The sequence below is a fragment of the Pelmatolapia mariae genome, linkage group LG16_19, assembly GCF_036321145.2.
Source record: "Pelmatolapia mariae isolate MD_Pm_ZW linkage group LG16_19, Pm_UMD_F_2, whole genome shotgun sequence".
NCBI classification, from domain to species: domain Eukaryota; kingdom Metazoa; phylum Chordata; class Actinopteri; order Cichliformes; family Cichlidae; genus Pelmatolapia; species Pelmatolapia mariae.
In genome coordinates this window covers 20,210,548-20,231,418 of record NC_086241.1, presented here as the reverse complement: position 1 = coordinate 20,231,418, position 20,871 = coordinate 20,210,548, and the positions used below count along the sequence as shown (strand labels likewise).

At 40.1% G+C, this 20,871-nt stretch overlaps 2 protein-coding genes across 2 annotated transcripts; both read right to left on the bottom strand.

Annotated features, from left to right (window-relative positions):
* Nucleotides 1–275: 275 nt before the first annotated feature.
* tnfsf13b (TNF superfamily member 13b) lies at nucleotides 276–3,806 on the bottom strand. The gene is made up of 6 exons (XM_063498335.1): nucleotides 3,337–3,806; nucleotides 3,095–3,200; nucleotides 2,506–2,562; nucleotides 2,111–2,235; nucleotides 1,684–1,834; nucleotides 276–1,470 (listed from the first exon to the last, which is right to left on the bottom strand). The coding sequence occupies exons 1-6, from the start codon at nucleotides 3,568–3,570 to the stop codon at nucleotides 1,358–1,360; spliced, it is 786 nt and encodes a 261-aa protein (XP_063354405.1). The 5' UTR covers nucleotides 3,571–3,806; the 3' UTR covers nucleotides 276–1,357.
* A 476-nt stretch (nucleotides 3,807–4,282) lies between these two features.
* abhd13 (abhydrolase domain containing 13) lies at nucleotides 4,283–9,745 on the bottom strand. The gene is made up of 2 exons (XM_063499872.1): nucleotides 9,491–9,745; nucleotides 4,283–8,134 (listed from the first exon to the last, which is right to left on the bottom strand). The coding sequence occupies exon 2, from the start codon at nucleotides 8,098–8,100 to the stop codon at nucleotides 7,045–7,047; it is 1,056 nt and encodes a 351-aa protein (XP_063355942.1). The 5' UTR covers nucleotides 8,101–8,134; nucleotides 9,491–9,745; the 3' UTR covers nucleotides 4,283–7,044.
* Nucleotides 9,746–20,871: the final 11,126 nt, after the last annotated feature.

Genomic DNA, 20,871 nt, shown 5'->3' with positions numbered 1-20,871 from the left:
TTTTTGACTGTCACTATTTTCATATGGGTTTCCTGGCAGCCAGATAGAAACCAGATTTTCCTGTTAATAAATTGTGTTTTGAATACAAGGAGATTGTGGGAAATACTTGAGCTATGTGTTATAATTTTATATCATATCATGTCATGGCAAAGTCATGTTAAGTTGTGTAGCATTTTGCTTAACATTTTCCTTTCCCGTGTACAAATCTGTGTTTTCCTGATATGTTATATCGCATGAAAAACTCATGTAAGAGAAAACCTTTTTTGTGACTAATTGTTTATTTTTTACCTGTGATATGACAATTATAACACAAAACCACTGACAGTCAGTAAAGATTAAAACTAAACAATCCCTCTGATCCTATACAGTATGTAAAGTACTGATAATACTGCGTGATTTATGGCATAAAAAATTCACATAATGTACTGTAATTAAAACTGTATGCTGCAAATGTATTAATATTGTCCAGAATATATAAGAACACACTCTCGGGTATAACGTTTACTCCATCTCTAGCTTATACAAAATCTAGACTGAAAAATACACTGAAAAAGTGTCACTATTTTCTCCTGGACTTTCATGCATTCATGCATGGCAAAGTCATTGATCAGTTCCTTTGAAAATGAAGACATCATCTGCCTAGAGTTTTGCCTCAGGCTAAAAATAGGGTACTGCTGCTCCTGATCAACCTTATTTCTCTCTTTACTTTTGTTCTGACACACACACACACACACACACACACACACACACACACACACACACACACACACACACACACACACACACACACACACACAACTCTTTCCTTCTTGTGGTTATTGATGGAACATCAGCCTCCACCCAGAATGTCTTGTGCAAGAATTGTCACTTTATTGCATCTGAATATTCATATCAAGTGAGTCATGCTGGCTTATGTCTTGACATCTGGACTAATAAAGCATATAAAAAGAACCATCTGAGTTATGCAGTAATGTGGCTGCTGCTGAATGAAAGATTATGTGATTAATATTTGGTCCTTGCCATGTGTGCGACTATTTGAAGAAAGCTTACTTGATTCTAACAGTTTCTTACAATGTATATATGTATGGCACAAATGAATATAATGCATGAACATAATAAAAAGGACAGACCTTAACCCTTAACCCTCTGTCTCTCTTGTGTCTGCTCAGGCTTAACAAGCTAGAAGTTGCACAGTACATCATTCAGCCAGTGGTGAAATGGCTGCTTCCTGTGTTTTTGTCACAACACCAAGTCAGTCAAGGTCACCAAGAAATGTAGTATGTTGCTGCCATTCCCCCATCTCTGGCACCTTATGGCTTTAACGTCTCCCCTTGGGTCCGATGTGAGGTGGCACACTTTAAGCCAGTTTGAGAGCACCCAGAAAGGTGGAATCTCCACTCAGGGACACGTCTGCTGTGGCCCGGGGGATCAGAAGCTCCAAGTAGTCCCCAGCCTCCAGCTTCACAATACCTGAGGGATGTAAATGTCTGCATCAGACCTTGAATTGGTATTTTCCATTACCACGCACTCCTAAAACTGAAGCACCAACATGCATACACAAACACACACACACAAACAAATGCTTGACAGCTTGACAAAAGAGGAAGTGGGTTGATTAACCTCCACAAGAACTGTTGTTTAAAGGAAGAACATATCTGGGCAAATACAATAACATAGATTCACCTCCTGTGTAGCAGGTGTTGAACGATTGGACAGGGTTCATGTTTTGGATGCAGCGGAACAGGGACACATACTGAGGCTCGTTTCCAACAACGTTTGTCTTCCACCGGAACACCACGTGACCCATTGCAAAGGTGTTGTCCCTGTAGAAGACCTGTGCACATCAGAACCACCAGGTTAAAACCACGAGGTGTGGTGGGGGCATTGGTGCTACAGCATTTGGTACCTAATTTATTATGCACGCATAATTTATATATTCTTTTCTTTATCTGACCTTTGTTCAAGGTCTCTCAACCACCTGCATGTTTAGATTGAGCACACCCTTTTTTCTGCACCGTTTGTAAGGGGGAAAATAATATGATTTGGAAACGGAATTGCAGCACCCCCCTGTGGCAAAATAATGGAATGACAATTTCAAAAAAGAACATACCTGACTGTACACATAATAGAAGCCCTCCTCTCGGACTAAAATGCGGTCACCTTCGGCCTGCAGGGCAGTGCCTCTCTTTAACCCAGGCTGCCAAGGGATGCCTGTGTACGTATCTGATAAAATTTCTAATCCAAAACATAACATCATTATGGAAAATGCCCCACGGCACATAAAGATACATCTTTTGTAACAGTCACCATATTTGTGAGTCACTTAGTTACTGTAGACCTCATACAGCTTAAGTCTAAATTCTGACTTTGTAACAATGGCTCTGATTAGTTTGCAAAGACCAAAAGATCTCAATATGAAACAAGAGGTAAATACAAACCAGAGGTAAGTTAAACAAACAGACAAATCAAAACAAAATGTCACAGTTATGGTCTAACATCTTGTACCTTTCACGTAGTTTTTTCTGCTGTCGTTTGCCAGCATCTGCAGGAAAGACTGAGAAACTGCGAGCAAACACAAGAGGAAACTATTTTTAAAAGTTGTTTCTTTTCTGTCTCAACAAAGCTTGTTCCTTAGCCGTTACTCTTGTTCGTTCTTATCCATCATTTTTTTTCTCCCATTTTTGTGCATCATCAGTGCCCAACAGCTCAATAAATTTGGCCTTATACTGTGCACATTAATCAACTAATAGCAATATCTGACCACATGAGATTTTTTTGGATTGTTAAGAAAACGTGGTCATTGGTATGTTAAAGTAAACAGTGTGTTCTGGGGAACTTAGTGTGGCGGGATTTAACACCCTCCACCCCCCTGCCCACCAAAAAAAAAAAAAAGAAACCTCTATACACAATTAAACACGGGTTAACAATGGTACAGAAAATTATACACTACGCATAGTACCAGTAATAAAATTGTGTTATTTCTCTTTTTTTCTAATCAGTAATAATCGAGTTGAAAAAACAAAACGTACATCTTTGCAAATATCTCATGCGTGAACAATAACTGTAAGTCTCAAGTGCACCCTCTGTGTCTTACTTAACACTTCTGCTCCAGACACCGTTCTCCTTCGTCGTGTTTGGATAAAGGCAGGTGGACACTCGGGTTGGCGAGCAACATCTTTGATGTTGTTTGGAATCTCCACCTGCACAGACATGATATAGCTCTTAGAAAAACAGTAACTGTAATTAAAATACAATATTTTGCACACCTTCGTAACTTTGTGCAGGTGGGGTGCTTGCTGTTGTTCCCATGTGGGGGGTGGACTAGTGTTCTCTCACCTGCAATCTGTCTGCGCTGGGTTGTCCCTCTTCTCTCCCACAAGAGACATCTGATTGAAGTTGCTCTATTTCAGCTCTGAGAGCTACCAGCTGGTACAGAGACAAAGCTGAAAGAAAAGATGAGCTGAGAGCGGCCAGCATCAACAGGAAAACTGGCCAGGACAGCATTCTTTCACTATCCCCTTGTCCAGAGCCAGGCTTAAGACCTGCCAAAACTGCCATTGCAGGACCCATACAATCTCCAGAGCGAGCTCACACTTGCCACATGACCAGTTTCACGCCTGAACTATCCTCTCCCTCTCTTCTTACTGTATTTGGAAGGGCGGATGTTTGCTTTTGTTATCAAATGTTCTCTAGAATCTCCAGTAGTACCGTAACTCCCGTCTGGAAGCAAGATTGATTTCCTTAACTCTCACTTTTGTCCTTAAGAAGCCAGATCCAGTGCAGTCTGAGGGACTACGCAGGATAAATACTTTACAAAAAAAATGGTAAAGAGCTTCCCCTCTATTGTTCCGCTAAGCTAACCACACTCAGAGCTTCCTGCCTGACCAGAAGCCTTGACAAATCTCTCTCTCACTCCTCGGTTTTCACATCACAAAACACACGTCTTCTTCCACACATTCTAATAAAAATTGACACGCGAGTGGGCACAAGAGGGGAACCTGGCAGCAAAATGGAAAACAGCCAAGTTGCGAAACAGGTAAAGTGATTTAAGACTGAGAAGTAAAAAATAATACCGTATAATGCCACCGTTATTTCAGAATTAGATGCACACTAAAATAAGGAAGTGAATAAATTCATCTGTGAACAGCAGCACAAGATGGCAAAACATACAAAACTGTTATTCTCAGAAGTGTGAAGTTACTTGTTCTAGCACCCTGAATAACAAAGCACACACACACAGACACACACAAACTCCAACTCAAACCACAAAAAAGATTTTAATGTATTAATTTATTGCATGTTACAGTACAGAAAATAGAAAGTGAAAATGTGTGCTTACAAAAGAAGTTGTCGACATTGTTTAAAAATCGTAAAGAAACAACTGGAAAATGGAAAAAATTGCTCAAACTGACCGCCCCGTACTCAAAAGTCAAAAGATGACTCATTCAGATGTTTGTCTGTAGTGAGAAATCATCAGTATTTCTTCAGAGTATACAGAAGCGGAGAGGTTGTGGCAGATATACACAAAGTGTGTCAAGACTGTGCATGTTCATTTCCATAAAAATTTGCCAAGACTCGATGTTATTACATGCCAGCTTTAAAATGCAACGTACCAATTCTGAGTTATGGCAACATTTTCGCCAGCATTTGTTCCGAATAGATTCACATAAAGAAAAAAAAAAGTCCCACAGTGCACTGTCGCATCCGATCGGCCAATGATTTTCTATAAAAACTTAAAAGACATTCAATTTTATTTGTTTTCATCCACAGGGTGTTGGACTGTAAAAGCACATTTGGCTAGGATGAAGACTCAATATCCCATTTATTATTAAATTTGCTTCCTACTAGGCTACAAAATGGTAAATCAAGTGAATGACAACAAGTTCCGCAATCTTCTCTCGAATGACGGGATGGTGCAATTCTAAGTCACAGCAGAAGTGTAAAACAAAGCTAGTGGAGCCAAAAGAGTGTATATTCACATGGTTGTATGCACAATGTGCATTAACTCAGCATATGGATTTGATATAATACAAAAATGTCCCAAAATGTTCAGTGCCACCAGTAAAATAAGTCAAAGAAAAAGGAAGAAAAGACCAGCAATATACGATTTCTATAAAGCATGTTCACTTAAGACCACCATTTACATTCATAGTAGGATTTCGATCATTTGTCAAGTTACAGTGATGCACAAATTTGGTCTTCTGGCATTGTCAGATTTTGTTTAGCATACTTCTCAAACAGTATTAAATATGGCTAAGAAGATCTGTTGAGTTTGTTCAAATGGCTTTGATACCACTGCACTGCAGCGTGCTGCATTTAGAAAGCAAGAGCTGATAATAGCGTTTTAATTGTCGAGCTCCGCTCCATCCCATGGAAGACATGCAGGAAAGGTTAATTAGCTCATTAAAAGCCCTCCAAGTGAGTAAAGCCATTTTGCAAATAAGCATGGGGTGACAGAATCCTCCAATTAACAATTACAATGCTGATGATAAAAGCTAAGAAAAAAGCTTACACCTCATTCCTAAATATACCTCTTCTTAAAAAAACACTTTCAGGGGTTTTTTTTTGCGCCCTAAAATGATTTCAATTCAGTATTCAAATGGCCATATGCTGTAAATTTTTAAGAACTATCTTTCTTGGTAATCATTCGTCATGTCTGTAATGCCTCCCAGAAATCTCACATGGTGTGACTAAAGGGTGAGAGGTATAGGGCAAGTTCACATTCCTCAGTCTTTGTTAAAAAAGAATTCTTAGAATTTCATTAATCTTCAAAAGTTAATTTCCGCCCTCAAAATTCCCCTATTAGAATTTGCTGGACTGCAGTTTCTTGTTGATTTGCAGTATTAACTTTGGGAAATTACACACTAAATTTCTCTTGCTCAGACTACCGAGGACTCATAATATTTGCAAATTTTCTGAATATTTTTTTTTGCACAAAATGAGAACTATGTAATTTTTCCCTATTGTGTTCCAGCGGTCAGCAGGGGCAAGACCATTACACCAACCGATGACTCCTTCGGTGCACAGATATATATCACACTAATGTAACTTGCTGTAAAAGGTTCTTACCATAAACTATAGAAGCCAATGTTGCACAATAACCCCTAAAGCCCAATTAGAAAACAAAGACCTTTTCTTGTGTGCGCATTGCATTTTAACCAGGGAGAACAGCTTGCAGATTATCTTAATCACAATGAAACAGAAGCAGCTAGACAGGAAATAAGAGGTCCATAAGTTATTTTTGACAGGCAGAAGTATCAAACATGTCATTTCATCTTCCTGACCACTTCATCTCAGCAAACACTTGTGGCTGAATATAATTATTCAACAGGAAGCTTTCTGCTACTTTTAAAAGTAAAGTTCAAAGGGTGTATGTGTATAGACAGTAATCACAACAATATCCTTCTGTGCCAATCTGTTGCACATACATCAGATTAACGCTTAAAGAGGGAGAGGGGAAAAAAGTACACTGCTCAAAGTATTGCTCAGAAGATGTTAGCTCATATAATTAAACACTTGGGTAAGTTTAAAAAGAAAAGTGCAATTTAGAAAATTAAATATATTTACACTGAAGGGCTAGACTGCATTATCAGGCCTAGCTCAGTTTATCAGATGAACTGAAATTTTAACTGCAGTAACAATCAGTTTTCACTGAAACACCATAGGCCCCTATATGGACGCAGTAACAAGAGAAACTGTTTCACTGACTTTAATTCATTCGAGCAGACTTACTAGAGCAAAGTCTTCTGTGTTGTGACATGTATGATCTGGCTTCATTCGTTAAAAAACGTCAAAAATACATGCATACATATCTGCAAAACAAACTCAGGAGGACATTCTTACCCTCTCTTAGAACCTTGAAACAGTGAAAACATTTTAACATGTTAAATTTACAGAAAGGTAAAAAGAGTGAAATAAAATAAAACCCCACACAAAAGGATTAAAAAAAAAATGTACATTCTTCCCAAGAATCAGTGAAGCTTTTCCAATCAGTCCACTCAAGCCCATAAACAGTCAGTCCCTGACTTTTTTTAAAAAACTTTTTTAGATAATGGTGACACTAGCTGAAGGCTGAGCGCTCTCCTCGTGGGCATGGCTCTTCAGCAGGTCTTTAATGAACTGCTCCAAAGCAGCAAAATAGCCCTGACACTGCCACGTGTCGTTGTGCGTGCCCTCTGGAAAGATAGCCAGGCGCTTAGTCCGTGCAGGAGACAGCTCGTACAGTTGTTTCATCATAACTGGTGGGATGAGCTGATCAGACAGACCAGACACAAACAGCGAAGGCATGCGGCACAGCGCCACCTGTCTATAGGACAGGAACTTATTCCTATAGCACCACAAGGGGAGCAGGCGCATGGGCAAGAAGGAGAAGAGCGTTGCTGCCATATGGGGGATGCTGAGGAAGGTGTTTTCAACAATAATGGCTGCTACTCTATGAGGGTTGACTGATGCCAATCGAACAGCCACGGCACCTCCTAGTGAGCGACCAAAGAGTACCACCTTTGTTTTGTCTAGATCAGGGCGGGTCATGACATAGTCCAACGTGGCCTCGGCATCAAGGTAGAGCCCATCCTCGCTGGGCTCACCCTCACTTTTTCCATAGCCACGGTAGTCCACCAGCACCACGTTAGCTTTTAGATTGACCAACATTAACAGGGCGTTTGGCACCCTGTGACCAATATTACCTGCATTACCATGGAAATAAAGGATCGTAGGGGGAGCAGAAGAAGTGGGGCAGCTTTGATTTCCAGCAGTGACTCCAGGAGATGTGTCCCCTCCTGTGTAACGAAGCAGGATGAGGTTGAGCTTGACACCGTCCTTAGTACGAATATACACATTCTCATGTGGGATTCCTGTTGGCATGGGAACATAAAGGCGAGAGGAGGAAGGCTGGTCAGGAAAATAGAGGAGAACATCCTGAAATTTGTAGAGGATGCCTGCCACAGATGCTAAGATGAGAGCGAGGAGAAAAAATCCTCCATATAGATGGAAGGTGAGGATAAGGGCCAAAAGGGAGACACGACAGGCACCCCAGGACCAGGACACCAGAGTGAGGGTGCAACGCTCCATTGCCCCCCACAACCTCCACGGCTTCTCCATGGCTACACAAGAGCTGAGTCACAGGCCACACACTCTGCAACAAACCAATAAAAACCAAACAAAAACATTAATGAAACAACCAAAAAACACAGGGAACCAAAGATGATTTGGCAGGTAATTGCATCAAATACAGAAGTTCTTGCATCAAATACAGAAGTTCTTGCATCAAATACAGAAGTTCTTGTATCAGTATATAATCATGTACAATATCCATAACAGTTATCAGCCTACTTCATAAAAAAATACTGATGCAAAACTGAACATACTGCTCATGTACCAATACTGGGAAGTAATGAAGACTATGTTATCACACCTAATAAAAGAATTAAACACCAGTTAGTGTTCATTAAATTATTGTAGGCATTCATGAAGCTTTGTTCAAAAACCTATTCTGTACAAAACAATTTTTTGAAATCAGACATTCAATTAAATTAAGCATTAAAAGAAGGGTTACAAATAAAAAAGGACACGTATCCCTACAACAGCAACCATATATTCCGATATTCTAATCAACATTGTGCGTCTCATGCACAAGGCTAAAATATGTATGAACTACAGTCTTTAGCTTTAGAAATAATGAAGCACAAAACATGATGAAAATACATTTTATCACAATTTTATTTCACTATCATAAGTCAAAGCTCGTGGCATTTGGTTAGTTGACATGGAAGGACCCCTATGTATTCTGTCTAAAAACATTCATATACTTAAACCAGGACTATATCATTTTTATAATAACAGTAATAGTAAAACATCACTGGATAATGTGTTTGACTGCAGTGGGTCTGTTTTCCGCCTCCTGCTATATCAGCAACCTATAGGAGGAATCAGGTGTGCTCAGACAACCGAAAGGTGATGGGAACCAAACCCTGGTGAATATACTGGCTTATCAGGTGGCGGTGAGATGTGTGCAGCGCTGAGGTTAGTACGGGAAATTAAGGTAATGCATGCTGAAAAGATGAAGATGGAAATCTTGCGAAGGGAAAAAAAATGTCTCGACCCCACCCACAAGGAAAAGCATTGACAGCTGCTGTCAGCCTGGTGAAAAGCTCATACGACTGGTGTTAGCAGAGCTTTGGCAGTTGGTATCTAATTTAACTGATCGTCGATCGTTAAGAGTAGCCAGTCATCACTCAGTATTTTTTTGGCCTGTCAAAAGAAGCTGTCAAATCAGTCACGACTGACACACCATGCTTTGAATTTACTGGCTATACAAACGAGTTTAACCTCATTAAATGACCACTCGCTGCAGCCGAGTTAGCTGAGTAACTGAAATGCTAACTACTAAGCTGTCCTTACCTTGCTAGTGCTGTTAGCAGTCTTATATGTAGCTTTTTAAGTTAGCCACCTAGCTAACTCGTCAATGTTAGCTACGGAGCCATCTACTTACCCTTCTCTCATTTTCAGCGTCTCAGCTCCACGAAATTTTAGTAAAACACTAACGCACAGGCAACACAGCCACTGTCATTCAACTCTGTATCTACTAACAAGATTACAGTTACAGCAGCAAGGTAAGTGACAGGCTGTCAGCGACAACACCGGTGACACTAGCTGCACAGCTGGTTAGCATTACTGGTGTAACCTTTTTCAGTTCCGTGTAGAGCTTAGAATAAGAAAATTGGTTCCTGTAAAGCTGCAGTCCTCGCACATCAATATAAACTGCGTTTCAGCGTGACAAAGCACTAAAGTACTTCAAGTGCTAATTTAGGTATCGATCAGGTGATACTTAAAGCGTGTAATGCATAGCACGCCGCCGTAGTAAGGACGTGCAGAATATTAAATACGATGTATTGGCCGAGCTCACGCCTATGCGTGTGCTATTTAATTTTCAACCACCAGGTGTTGCTATTAGATAGAATATACAGCATTCCAGGGCCTAAAAGCAAACTGATTAAAAAATAATTCTTAAGGATGCAGTGACCGATGCAGCGTTGTTACTTGTTTACTTTATTTACATTTTTAATTTTTGTTATTATTATTATTATTATTATTATTATTATTACTACTAATAATAATAATAACGGTTCTGTATAAGGAAGTCAGAAGTGACAGAGAATAAAGTCATGTATGAGAATAGTGAAATAGTTGTAAGGTATGTGGTAGGAGTTAGAGTTGAGTTCAGGGTGGGGGGTGGGACATCAGAGCCTGTTCTTGTTTGCCATGGTATTTACAGGTTGACAGATGAGGACAGGCAGGAGTCTCTGTGGACTATGATGTTTGCTGATGACAGTGTGATCAGTAATGAGAGTAGGAAAGGTCTGGAAGATTACCTGGAGAAGTGGAGGTATCCTTTGAAGAGAAGATTAATGAAAGTCAGTAGAATCAAGTCAGAATACTTGTGTGTGAGTAAGAGGAGATCGCGTAATAGTGATGTTGCAGGGACTAGTGAAGGTGAACAAGTTCAGATGCCTGGGTTCAACCATCCAAAGCAACATACAGTGCACAAGAGCAGTGAAGAAGAGAATCTAGGCAGGGTAGAGCTGACCGAGACCAATGCTTGGGGTGATTTGTGTCAGAAGAATAGCAGCAAGAGCCAGAGGGAAGGTTTACAAGATGGTAGTGAGGCCTGCTATGATATATAATTTGAAGATAGGAGACAGAGATGGAGATGCTAAGATTTTCATTGGACAGGATGGACAAGATTAGAAATGAGTACATCATAGGGCCAGCTTAGATTGAGCATCTCTACAGGAGAGCGATAGTGGATATATTGGACAAAGGATGTTGAAAATGAAGCTGCTAGGCAGGAGGGAAAAGAGGAAGTGAAGGAGGACATGCAGATGGCTGGTGTGACAGAAGAGGATGTTAGGGATAGATGAGATGGAGGCAGATGATCCATTGTGGTGACCACTAAAGGGAGCAGACAGAAAGAAAAGAAGAAGAAAGAAAAACAATTACTATTGACTGACTTGTTAGATTGAAATAAAATAACCTCATATGCACAAAATGGCAGAGTATTGTGACTTGCTTTTCATTAATGACACAAAACTATTGCAGGAAATTATAATTTCTATGCATATTTTAGACAGTGATATAGGCTATCCACTAACAAGTTACATTCTTTGAAAACATGATCTCAAAGTTACAGATGGTTTTAATCTATTCAGTTCCCAAGAATGAGTCTCTTATAACTTGAAAATGTATGAGAGCCTACTGCTGTGATCTCAACAGCAGACTATAAAGAACAGTTTTTTATGTGTTGGTGGAGTCAAAACTGACACATCTCAAAGCTTCGAAAAATGGGTCACTTGTAGGTGTGAGAAACATAACACTGCTGTGGCTGCTGAAGGGACTGTCCTTGAAAAAAAATCCCTCAAAGAAAGAACAGCTCAACCTTGCTGCCTTTTATTAGTTAAAGCCAACAAAACAACAAAAGTTAAAATAACTGAGAATTTGACTTGGACCTGGATGATGTTGCATGTCGTACGTGCTTGTGACTTTTCAAATTTCATGGTGATCAACACAGTATAAGTTGTGCTGCAAAGGGGTTTCTAATTTTAATAGTATATGTTAATATTTCCATTCTGAGTTGCCCATTGGTATTGATTAGTTGGTGATACTCAGTGTGACCTTGGAGGAGACAGATTATGTGCAGACCAGCACAGCTGTTGGCTGTTCACCTCTCTCCTTGGGGTTCGCTGATTTGATTCCGTGTTGTTTGAGTCAGCAGCGGCTTCATAAGCTATGCAAATCTTCTCATAAAAGAATACACCAAAAATACAGCCAGCACATGAAAGCTCATTGTCGATTACAGTGTATTAATTATTGCTGGAGTAAGAGGTGCTGACACAAGTTTTTGCTGAAACTTTAAAGTCGCACTGTGGAGGCTGTTGAGGAGAAAATGGTTGTGAAGTAGTGTCCACATGCTGTGTAACTGCCCATGACCTGTTCTGCAAGTCAGCAGTTTCTTTGAATTTATGGATTGATTAGTTGGTTTGTTGCTGTAGTGTTATTTATGTCATAACAATGAGCAACATATAAAAATTAAAAACATTTGTGTTTAGTATTTTTTTATTTCATTTTTTCCTTAGTTAAATGCTGTGCTCATTTTTAAACAAGTATTTACAAAGGAAAGTGCTCTTTGAACTGAATCAGACTTACAAATGAGAAGCTGTTTTTTTTTTTTTTCCAGCTTGAACAGATTGACTTTAAGATTATGACCATGTTCAAACTCCATTCATTATTCAAACTGAATAATAAAAAGGGAAATCTACTATACCAGAATCTAACTAGTGTAGTAGCCATGTCATTGGCAGTGACCCTACCTGCTAGAGGTGCTTATTGTATCTATGCAGCAGAATGCATAGTGGATGAGTGCACACACACACACAAATGCACGCACACACGCACGTACACACCTACACCTTGTCTCTTTAGGTGATGGTGAGTGCTGCATTCAGCCTATAAGAGACTGACAGCTGGCAGCTTCACTCCCTCTTACCTATGACTCAATTACCTTTGACATGTCAGTCAAAACATCTACTACACACACACTCGCTCACTCTTTCTTACTCTGCAGCTCTCGTATCCCACGACTCAATTACTTGAAATATAGCACTCTAAACAGCTGGAGGGCCCAAGCTCAATAACTCGCAGTCAGAGCTGAAAGAAGGACGAAGCAAAACTGTGGCGACCCAGCTGGGAATATCATATCATCAAGCCAAGGGGACATGCTTATCATTCACCTCACTCCATGCACCATGTGGCCTTCTAGAGCCTCCAGAACCATAGAATACATTTCTACAAGGGACCCGTGGTTCCCATTGATAAAATAAAAAACAATAACACAACTTCCACAGCAGATGTCAAGCCATTTAAGCGCAGGGATATTTAGTCAGTTAGCACTTTTTTTTCACCGGACACTAGGTTTTTAACTTTTTTCGTATAAGAGTTGCCATCATTGTCTTTGTGCCATGCTGCGTTTGGACATAGTTTGGCTTGTTCCATACTAACATGCAACACCTCTTTGATTTGTTGATTTCTCAGCATGCCATGCATAGAATGATAGATGGTTGTGTCCATGACTACAATGTAAAAGTGTCACCTTGGAGACAGAGTATTCCTTTGAGTAAGAGAGGACAGCTACATAATACCAAGTCTTTATTTTACACACACACACACACACACACACACACACACACACACACACACACATGTCTGGTTTGCTATCCTCGTGGGGACATCCCATTGACATAATGCTTTCCCTAGCCCCTTACCCTAACCCTAACCATTAAAAATGAATGCCTAACCCTAACCCTTACCCTAAACCTAACCATAACCTAATTGTAACCCTGACAGTAAAACCGCATTTTGAGTGTGAAAATTGCTTTCAACCCCGAGGGGACCTGGATTTTGGTCCCCACGGTGCAGAAAGTCCCCACCAGGATAGTAAAAGTCAGATTTTGGTCCCCACCAGGATAGTACGAACCCGTACACACACACACACACACACACACACACACACACACACACACACACACTTGTGCGCCCAATTCTTGTTTTCTTTTGAAGTCATTAAGTCATTCCACCCTGGAAAAACAACAGTTCAAAGTAATCATTAAAAGCCCAAAATTACTTCGACACATGAGTGTATGCAAACTTCTGTTCACATCTGTATATAATTAAGAACACACGAGGTACTGTAGTGCTTATTGTTTTACTGTAAGGCACTAAACAAGATTCAATGAGACTGTACATTGTACAGTTTTATGCTACATTGACATGAAATAGAGCAGGCTGCTTGGCATTGTGGGCATGCAGCAAAGAGTGCCCTATACACTATGCCTGCCAGAAGTAAATTGGGTGGAAATTGCAGTATGTCTCAGGCAGCAATTAGGAGGCCTCCTGTGGCAAGGAGGTAGACTTTTAATAAAGGCTGCATTTCCCTCATTTCCCATGCAAATAAACCTTCTGTCATACCTATGATGATATCAATCATTCTAATTAACCTGCTGATATAAGTTTGTGTGTGCATTTGTTTATGTGTGTGTGTGTGTGTGTGTGTGTGCTTAAGTACAGGCAGTGGTGATGAGCTGAGTTTAAAACAGCAGCATGTAGTGAAGTAATAAAGGAGTAACCACAATATTGTGGGTAATTACATGGTAATGGGACATGATTTACTAATTAGTGTGGCTTTAAGTGTGATCGGTGGGGTTTTGTGCAATGAATTTCACACTTTTTATTCCTCACTCTCTGACTATGACAAGTGAGGCATGAAGTGGTCACCATTTTTACAAAAAAAGGGAAAGTAGTCACAATTTTCCCTAAAAAAGCCCCCTATCAAGATCTTTAGAGTGAGAATGATGTTATCTAAGCCATCATCCCTCTTCTGGTCTTTGCCTAACCTCCTCTGATGGTAGAAAAAGATAATTAGCACATTTGGCCATTGTGCCAAAAATAAAAATGAAAAGATGACTTTGAGAGAACACGTTCTTCAGCTCTCAAGACACTTGAAAATCCTCTTCAGCTGTAACATTACTTGCCACAGTTTCTAAATCAAGCTGCCTTAAAAGTAATTCAATGCATAGAAGTATATTTTTTCACATTTATTAGAGCGAAATGAAAACTGCACCTTTTGTAATTTACTGTGTTTTTTTTTTTTTTTTTAAATTGAACTTAAAGTTATTGCGGCATTAAATAATGCTTTAAATTTTTTGATCTGCTGTCTTGATGAGACCAAATAAGAAGATTGATGCCACTTTAATGGCTGTTTAATCACAAAAAGTTGTGAGAATGCTCTTGACCTTCTTGGTTAAGTCTTAGTAACAAAGCAATCTTAGTTCATCAAACTAAAAATAAATAAATAAACAATTCCTTTAAGGTAATAACTACAGTCATTAAAAAGAGAGCATTTCAATCAGGTGGAGGTCTGCACTTGGACTTGGGCACGAACTTGATTCTTTTCTTTTTCAGCCATTCTGTTGTTGAATCGCTGCTGTGCTTGGGATCATTGTCTTGTTGGATGACCCAGATTTGGTCAGATGGCTTCACGTTTGACTCTAGAATACTTGTTGACCATAATACGTGTTTGATTCATTGACTGCAAAGTGCCAATGTCCCGTGTAAAACAAGCACAAATCATCACTCCTCCACCACCATGCTGAGAGTTGGTATGGGGTGTTTGTCCTGATATGCTGTCTAAGGAGCTTGGAAAGAAAAGGGTCTGGACTTCTTTAGGTTGCTTGAAGACATTTCACCTCTCATCCAAGAAGCTTCTTCAGTTCTAGGGTCAAATGGTGGAGAGTCGGCGTGGGAGTATCCCCCCAAAGAGGGACAAAAGGACCCCCTGATGATCCTCTACCTAATCACGTGAGCCAAGGTGTGAAAACGGGTGTGGGTCACAATCAGCCAGGGTTTCGGGTGAGCTGTGTTTGCTTTTTGGCAAACATGCCATGTAGCTCCACTTTGGTCTCATCTGTCTAAGCACATTGTTTTCATTTGTTTAGATGCAGCCTTGAAAACATAAATCATGCTTTCATGTTTTTTTAAATTTAAAGTGAAGAGGTTTTTTGTTTGTTTGTTTGTTTGTTTGTTTGTTTTTTTTACTGGCAACCCTTCGAGACAAGCTGTATTTGTTCAGTCTTGAACTTTAACATTTAACGTGTTAAAGTGCTAGCTGAGGCCTGTAGTGTCTGAGACATATAATTTTTTTCTGAGCATTGCAGATTCTGGCCTTAGGATGAATTAACTGAAAATGACAGTCCTGGGAAAATTGGCAACTCTCTAAATGTTTTCTACTTCTGAATAAACTCTCACTGTAGAATGACAGACTTCATATTGTTTGGAAATGCAATTATAACCCTTGATGGGCAGCTTGATGGGCAGCAGCAATTGCTTTAAGATCATTGCAAATGACTTACCACCTTGGCATTGTCTTAACACACACCTGGTTGCTCCAAATGAGCAAACTGCAAAACTTCTACTTTCACGGAGGTACTTACACTTGCTGAGAATCAATTCATCAAGAAAATGTATTTCTTTTGGGATCAGTGAGGGTGTAATTTATTTTTCATGCACTGTTTTTGCATTCTAGCTCAATTTTGATAAAATAATGCCACAGTCTAATGTGCTATGTGTTGTTCATTTGGAGTTTTTACCTAATTTTCAGACATTGCAACAGACATTTAAAAAAGAATCATGTCCTTATATGAAAAACATTGCAATTTACTTTACAGCAGTAATGATTGTAGTCATTACCGTTGATATTAATCCTAATTACAGTTACTTAAGAGACATCTTGAGCATAGAAATCATTACACTGGGAAAAACCAAAGCATGTTTCTCTGTGAAGGGCATTCTCTCTGTGAAGGAAGTGCAACCATGAAATAATGTCAGCAGCAAGGCCATTTTAAAAAAAAAGTGCAATATGAAGGGCATGCTGTAATTACAATGTGTTCGATTTAACCTGTGGAGACTTCAGCCTCTGCTGAGAACCCACTGTCCTTGAAAATGCAGCTACATTGTCTGAGTGAAGTCAAGAGGTTTTTAAAGGTGAGGTAAACTGTAAAAATGTTAGTGTGCATGGGGCCTTGTTGGTAACCACTATCTACTTAAAGACTAAATTCAATTGATTTAGAGAAAGCTCAGTAACTTCAGGAAGAGCAGTCAGACCAGCAATAAGTGATTGGTTGAGTTGTTTTGGGAGAACATTCCCGACTAAGCTGATACCAGAGGACATGTAGAGTCTGGTCGCCAGTAGAAACAGACAGGGTTGTGGTCCAGATTAAAGGTTACTGTTTTATCCTGTGGGGATGGAAAGGCCATCTTTCATTTCTCATTTCTCATTTAATAAGTGTGTGTTTGTGTGTGTATGTTTGTGCAAAATGAAACAAAGCAGATAATGATGCTCTCTTTTAAACATTCCCTTCGGTGTGTCGGTTTGGGGAACACTCTCTCACACTCTCTTTGTCCACAGAAGCCTCTATATTATTACTCCAGCCATCACTGGCTGCCAGCATGATGCCTGCTTCAAGGAGGGGCCACCTTCCTCCCTATAAAAGGGTGGGACGCAGCATCACCCATCATTCATATTCCTCTTCTTGCTTCTTAGAAACCTTGAGTCTAATCTGAGTGCTGGTTTAAGCAGGTTGGAGACAGTGAGCTTCCACCACTCACCTAGCATAACAGCTAGCGGACCAAGCTAACTGTCTTAGTTGCACACAGTCACCAAGCCAAGTAGCACAAGCGCTAGCCACCATACTAGCCAGGTCATCCTAGCTCACCATAGCTATCAACTGCGAAGCTGTGATATCTGATTCACTCAAGGCTAATAAGGAGTTACTCAGCAAATCCTCTGAGGGAGGACAGAACATCTCATTTTGGATGAGGATGAGGACATTTTCTTTTCCCCCCTCTGGTCAAAGATACCTTTCTCCTTTATTTCAGCACAGCTCCAGGACCAGGCAGGTGAGAACTCCGATGCTAGTGAGCTGTGGAAAGAGTTGGGTTTTGTTATGAACCAGTGTCTCCAGCTCACTAGAGCAGCAGTGTAGGCGGCAGGCAGAGCTCTCAACATCACAGTCCTCCAGGAGAGTGGAAGATGATTGAATTTGTTAGATCTCTTGGGGAGAAAAGCAAGGTACCCTACCTGCTCGAGTTTCCTGGGAAGACCCAGGCTCCGCCCTCACCTCTGCCCAGGTCACCGGCCATTAAATCTCGGTGTGTCGAGATTTAAAATCCCTTGCCACCCAGCTCCACAGGTTGCAGCCCCATGCTCTCGGTCCAGTTAGGGCTTTAAGTACCTATATTGAGAGAACAGGGGCTTTCAGGAGGTCTGATCAGCCGTTTGTTTCCTGGGCTAAAACACATGTTGGCAAGCCTGTTAGCAAGCAACGCATTTCCCATTGGATTGTGGAATCAATCCAATTGGCTTATTCCAGCATGGGTCTGCACCCCCCAGGGGGCGTTGTGCTCATTCTACTAGTAACCTTTTGGGAACTGCCTGACCTCCTAAGAGAACAGGCAGTTCTTAAGATGAGCTTGTCTGGGAATACGGAAGTCTACGGAAGTATCCCCATAGTGACACACTGAAGCCAATGTTTGAAAGAGAACTTGGGGTTATCTGTTCCGTAACCCCTGTTCTCTGAAAACATGAGTGAGGTGTCTCACCAGATCACCCTCCTTGCACAAAGTGAGTAAAAGGTGAGCTTATTTTGAAAGACAGTGTAGCTGCATAACACCCTTTTATAAGGGGGGAGGATAGCTGCTCCTTGACAGAGGTGTCATGACTGCCAGCCAATGGTGTCTAGAGTAATGATATAGAGCAGTGGTTCCCAAACCTTTTTTGCTAAGCTCACCTTTGTTTTACAAGAAAATTTCTACAATGTCAGATAGAAACAAAATACTGTTACTGTTAATCTGACTATCTGCAGTTTTTACACACTTACATATAAACATGCAGTTACCGTCCCTCCATTTAGAAAGGCTATCAGTACATTTTTCAAAAAATGCCTCTCTGTGCAAAATAGGTTTAAAAACATAAACAACTGTGGGATACTGTTTGTCCGTGATTTGGACAGGGGGAACAAATTGTGGCAGGATCAGCCTGATATTATTTGTATCCCACTGTAACTTTACTGTATAAAGAGCTAACATCTCCAAAATGTCAGGAGTAGTTAGTCATTATAAGAAGTGTTTGTGAACTGTTACTGTTTGTCCGTGATTTGGACAGCCCAGCGCTTGCTCCCGACGCAGGGGAAACAAATTCTGTCAGACATACCTACATTGGCACTTGGGCAGGTGAAGCCAAAGGCAAGATATGCTTCATCATATTTTCTAGTATTTGGCTTGGAAGGAAGTTGGTTTGGAAACATATGCTTCATCTTCTGCTTTGCGTTTGTGTGGGAGCCCCGTCAAAAACTTGTCCATTATGATAGCAGTGTCCAAGTATTTAAAAAAAATAAATAAAAAAAATAAATACCGCACCCCATTTTGGGAACCTCTGATATAGAGTGTTATGGTTCTGGGTCTGGTGACCCAGTGTTCATTTGTTTTTGAGTTTTGTTAATATTCCTTGGTTTAGTGTCAGTTGTGGTTTTGGTTCTCTTGATTGTTTTCTGCTCATGTTATATTTGTTGTCCTACTCTTTAGTTTCGGTCACCGTGACTTCCCTGTGTTCCACGTTTCATGACCAGTCACTCTTGTCTCTTTGTTTGTGCAGCTCCCGTGTCCACAATATGTTCCCTCTGTCTCCCCAGTTAGTCATGTCTCCTTGTCTCAGTGTCTAGCCCATGGCTGTTTCTCAATATGCGTACTTGTGTGTACTTGAGTTCTTTTGGACTTATGATACGTCATCAGTCACAGACCAAGTACTGTTCCAAATCAAGGTACGCATCGAGCCAAGTACACTCAAAATTCCTGGATGTGTTCTTGCTCCTCCCATTTTATTGAGCATGCATCGGTGGTGACTTGTGTGGACTTGGTGCAGACAAATATCCCAGAATGCATTTTGTCCAAAAGTCAAATGCAGCAATGGCAGAGGGGCTAAAAAGTTTGAAATATTAGTCTTTCTGGTCACAAAATACACTTTTAAGATATTTTCAGGCGAGAATCTAGCTGTGTAAACTTCAAATATCAGCTCGATTTATCAAGACATCACATATTTGGAAAAGTGCATGCTTTTGGAGACGTCTGTTACCCTCCAGCTTGATAGCAGACTGGGAAGTCAAGGCTCACTAGAGCTGGCGAGAACAGCGGACTCACGGCACATCGTTTTCAACCCCACCGCGGTCTTTCGCTACTCAGGTTAATTATGATATATAAGTCACTTAGATAACTTCTAAATGTGTATGTTTGGTTTATTTCAGTGTTCCTGAGTAAATTGGTTTGGATGAGATTAAAGTTAAGCTTCATAACTGGACTGTTTAATATTGAAGTCTTACTTGGAAAGCTGTCAGTATATTTTGAGTTTCATCTGTCATATCCCCTGATGTAAAATGTTCTGTTCTTATTTAAACAGCAGACTCTGAATTAAATCTAACATTAAAAATATTTAAATTCAGGAGGAAACATTTTCACCAGGAGCAAAAACAGCACGTTAATACATGGAGATCCTGAAGGCTGCTCCAAAAATGATCAGATTGTATTTGAAATATTTGTTCAATTCTCTCCCAAATCCCAGCTGTCTATTGTAAGTTTTGACTGTTTACTAAAATAAAAATGAAAGCATTCTAACATGTCACCTGTTTACAGGCATACATGTATACTATTTTTATTAATACAGAGATTAAGCTTGTGTTTCAGTCATGCAGTGATTGTGCTTAACAATATGAAGCTTATTAATCATTTGAAACAGATGATACGTAAAAGCAAATTTTGCCAAAGCGCTTAAGATGTCCCATGTGAACTTATGAAGTCCAGACTAGCAAGAACGCGAGTGCGGACTCGCGTACTTGAGAATTGAGAAATGGCCCGTGTCTGTGCATGTCTAATGTTTTACTTTGTCCTATGTTAGTGTATTCAGTTTTGCTTCCTCTTTGTCTCGTTATGTCAGATTAGTCCCAGCTGTGTTTCCACCTGTTCCCCATCCTCTCGTTAACCTGCCTGTGTATTTAAGTCTTCAGTCTTTGCCTGTTTGTTGTTGTGCTCTCCATGTTAGCTGTGTGTCGTGTGTAAGTTCCAGGGGTCATGTTCAAGTCTCGTCCGGTTAATAATAACCAGAGAGGAGTTTTAGTTCTAATTTTTGTTTGGTTTATTTCTTTAGTATTCATGCATTTTTTTTATTAGTTCTTTTTATTAGTTTTTTTTTTATTAGTTCACTTAACTAATAAAACT

Excerpts from the sequence above, each read along its gene's own strand:
- tnfsf13b (XM_063498335.1), bottom strand. The coding sequence starts at position 3,570 with ATGGGTCCTGCAATGGCAGTTTTGGCAGGTCTTAAGCCTGGCTCTGGA. Across the intron at positions 2,563-3,094 it reads GTCTGGAGCAGAAGTGTTAA|TTTCTCAGTCTTTCCTGCAG; the intron begins GTAAGACACAGA and ends GTTTGCTCGCAG. Across the intron at positions 2,236-2,505 it reads CAGAAAAAACTACGTGAAAG|AAATTTTATCAGATACGTAC; the intron begins GTACAAGATGTT and ends GTTTTGGATTAG.
- abhd13 (XM_063499872.1), bottom strand. The coding sequence starts at position 8,100 with ATGGAGAAGCCGTGGAGGTTGTGGGGGGCAATGGAGCGTTGCACCCTC.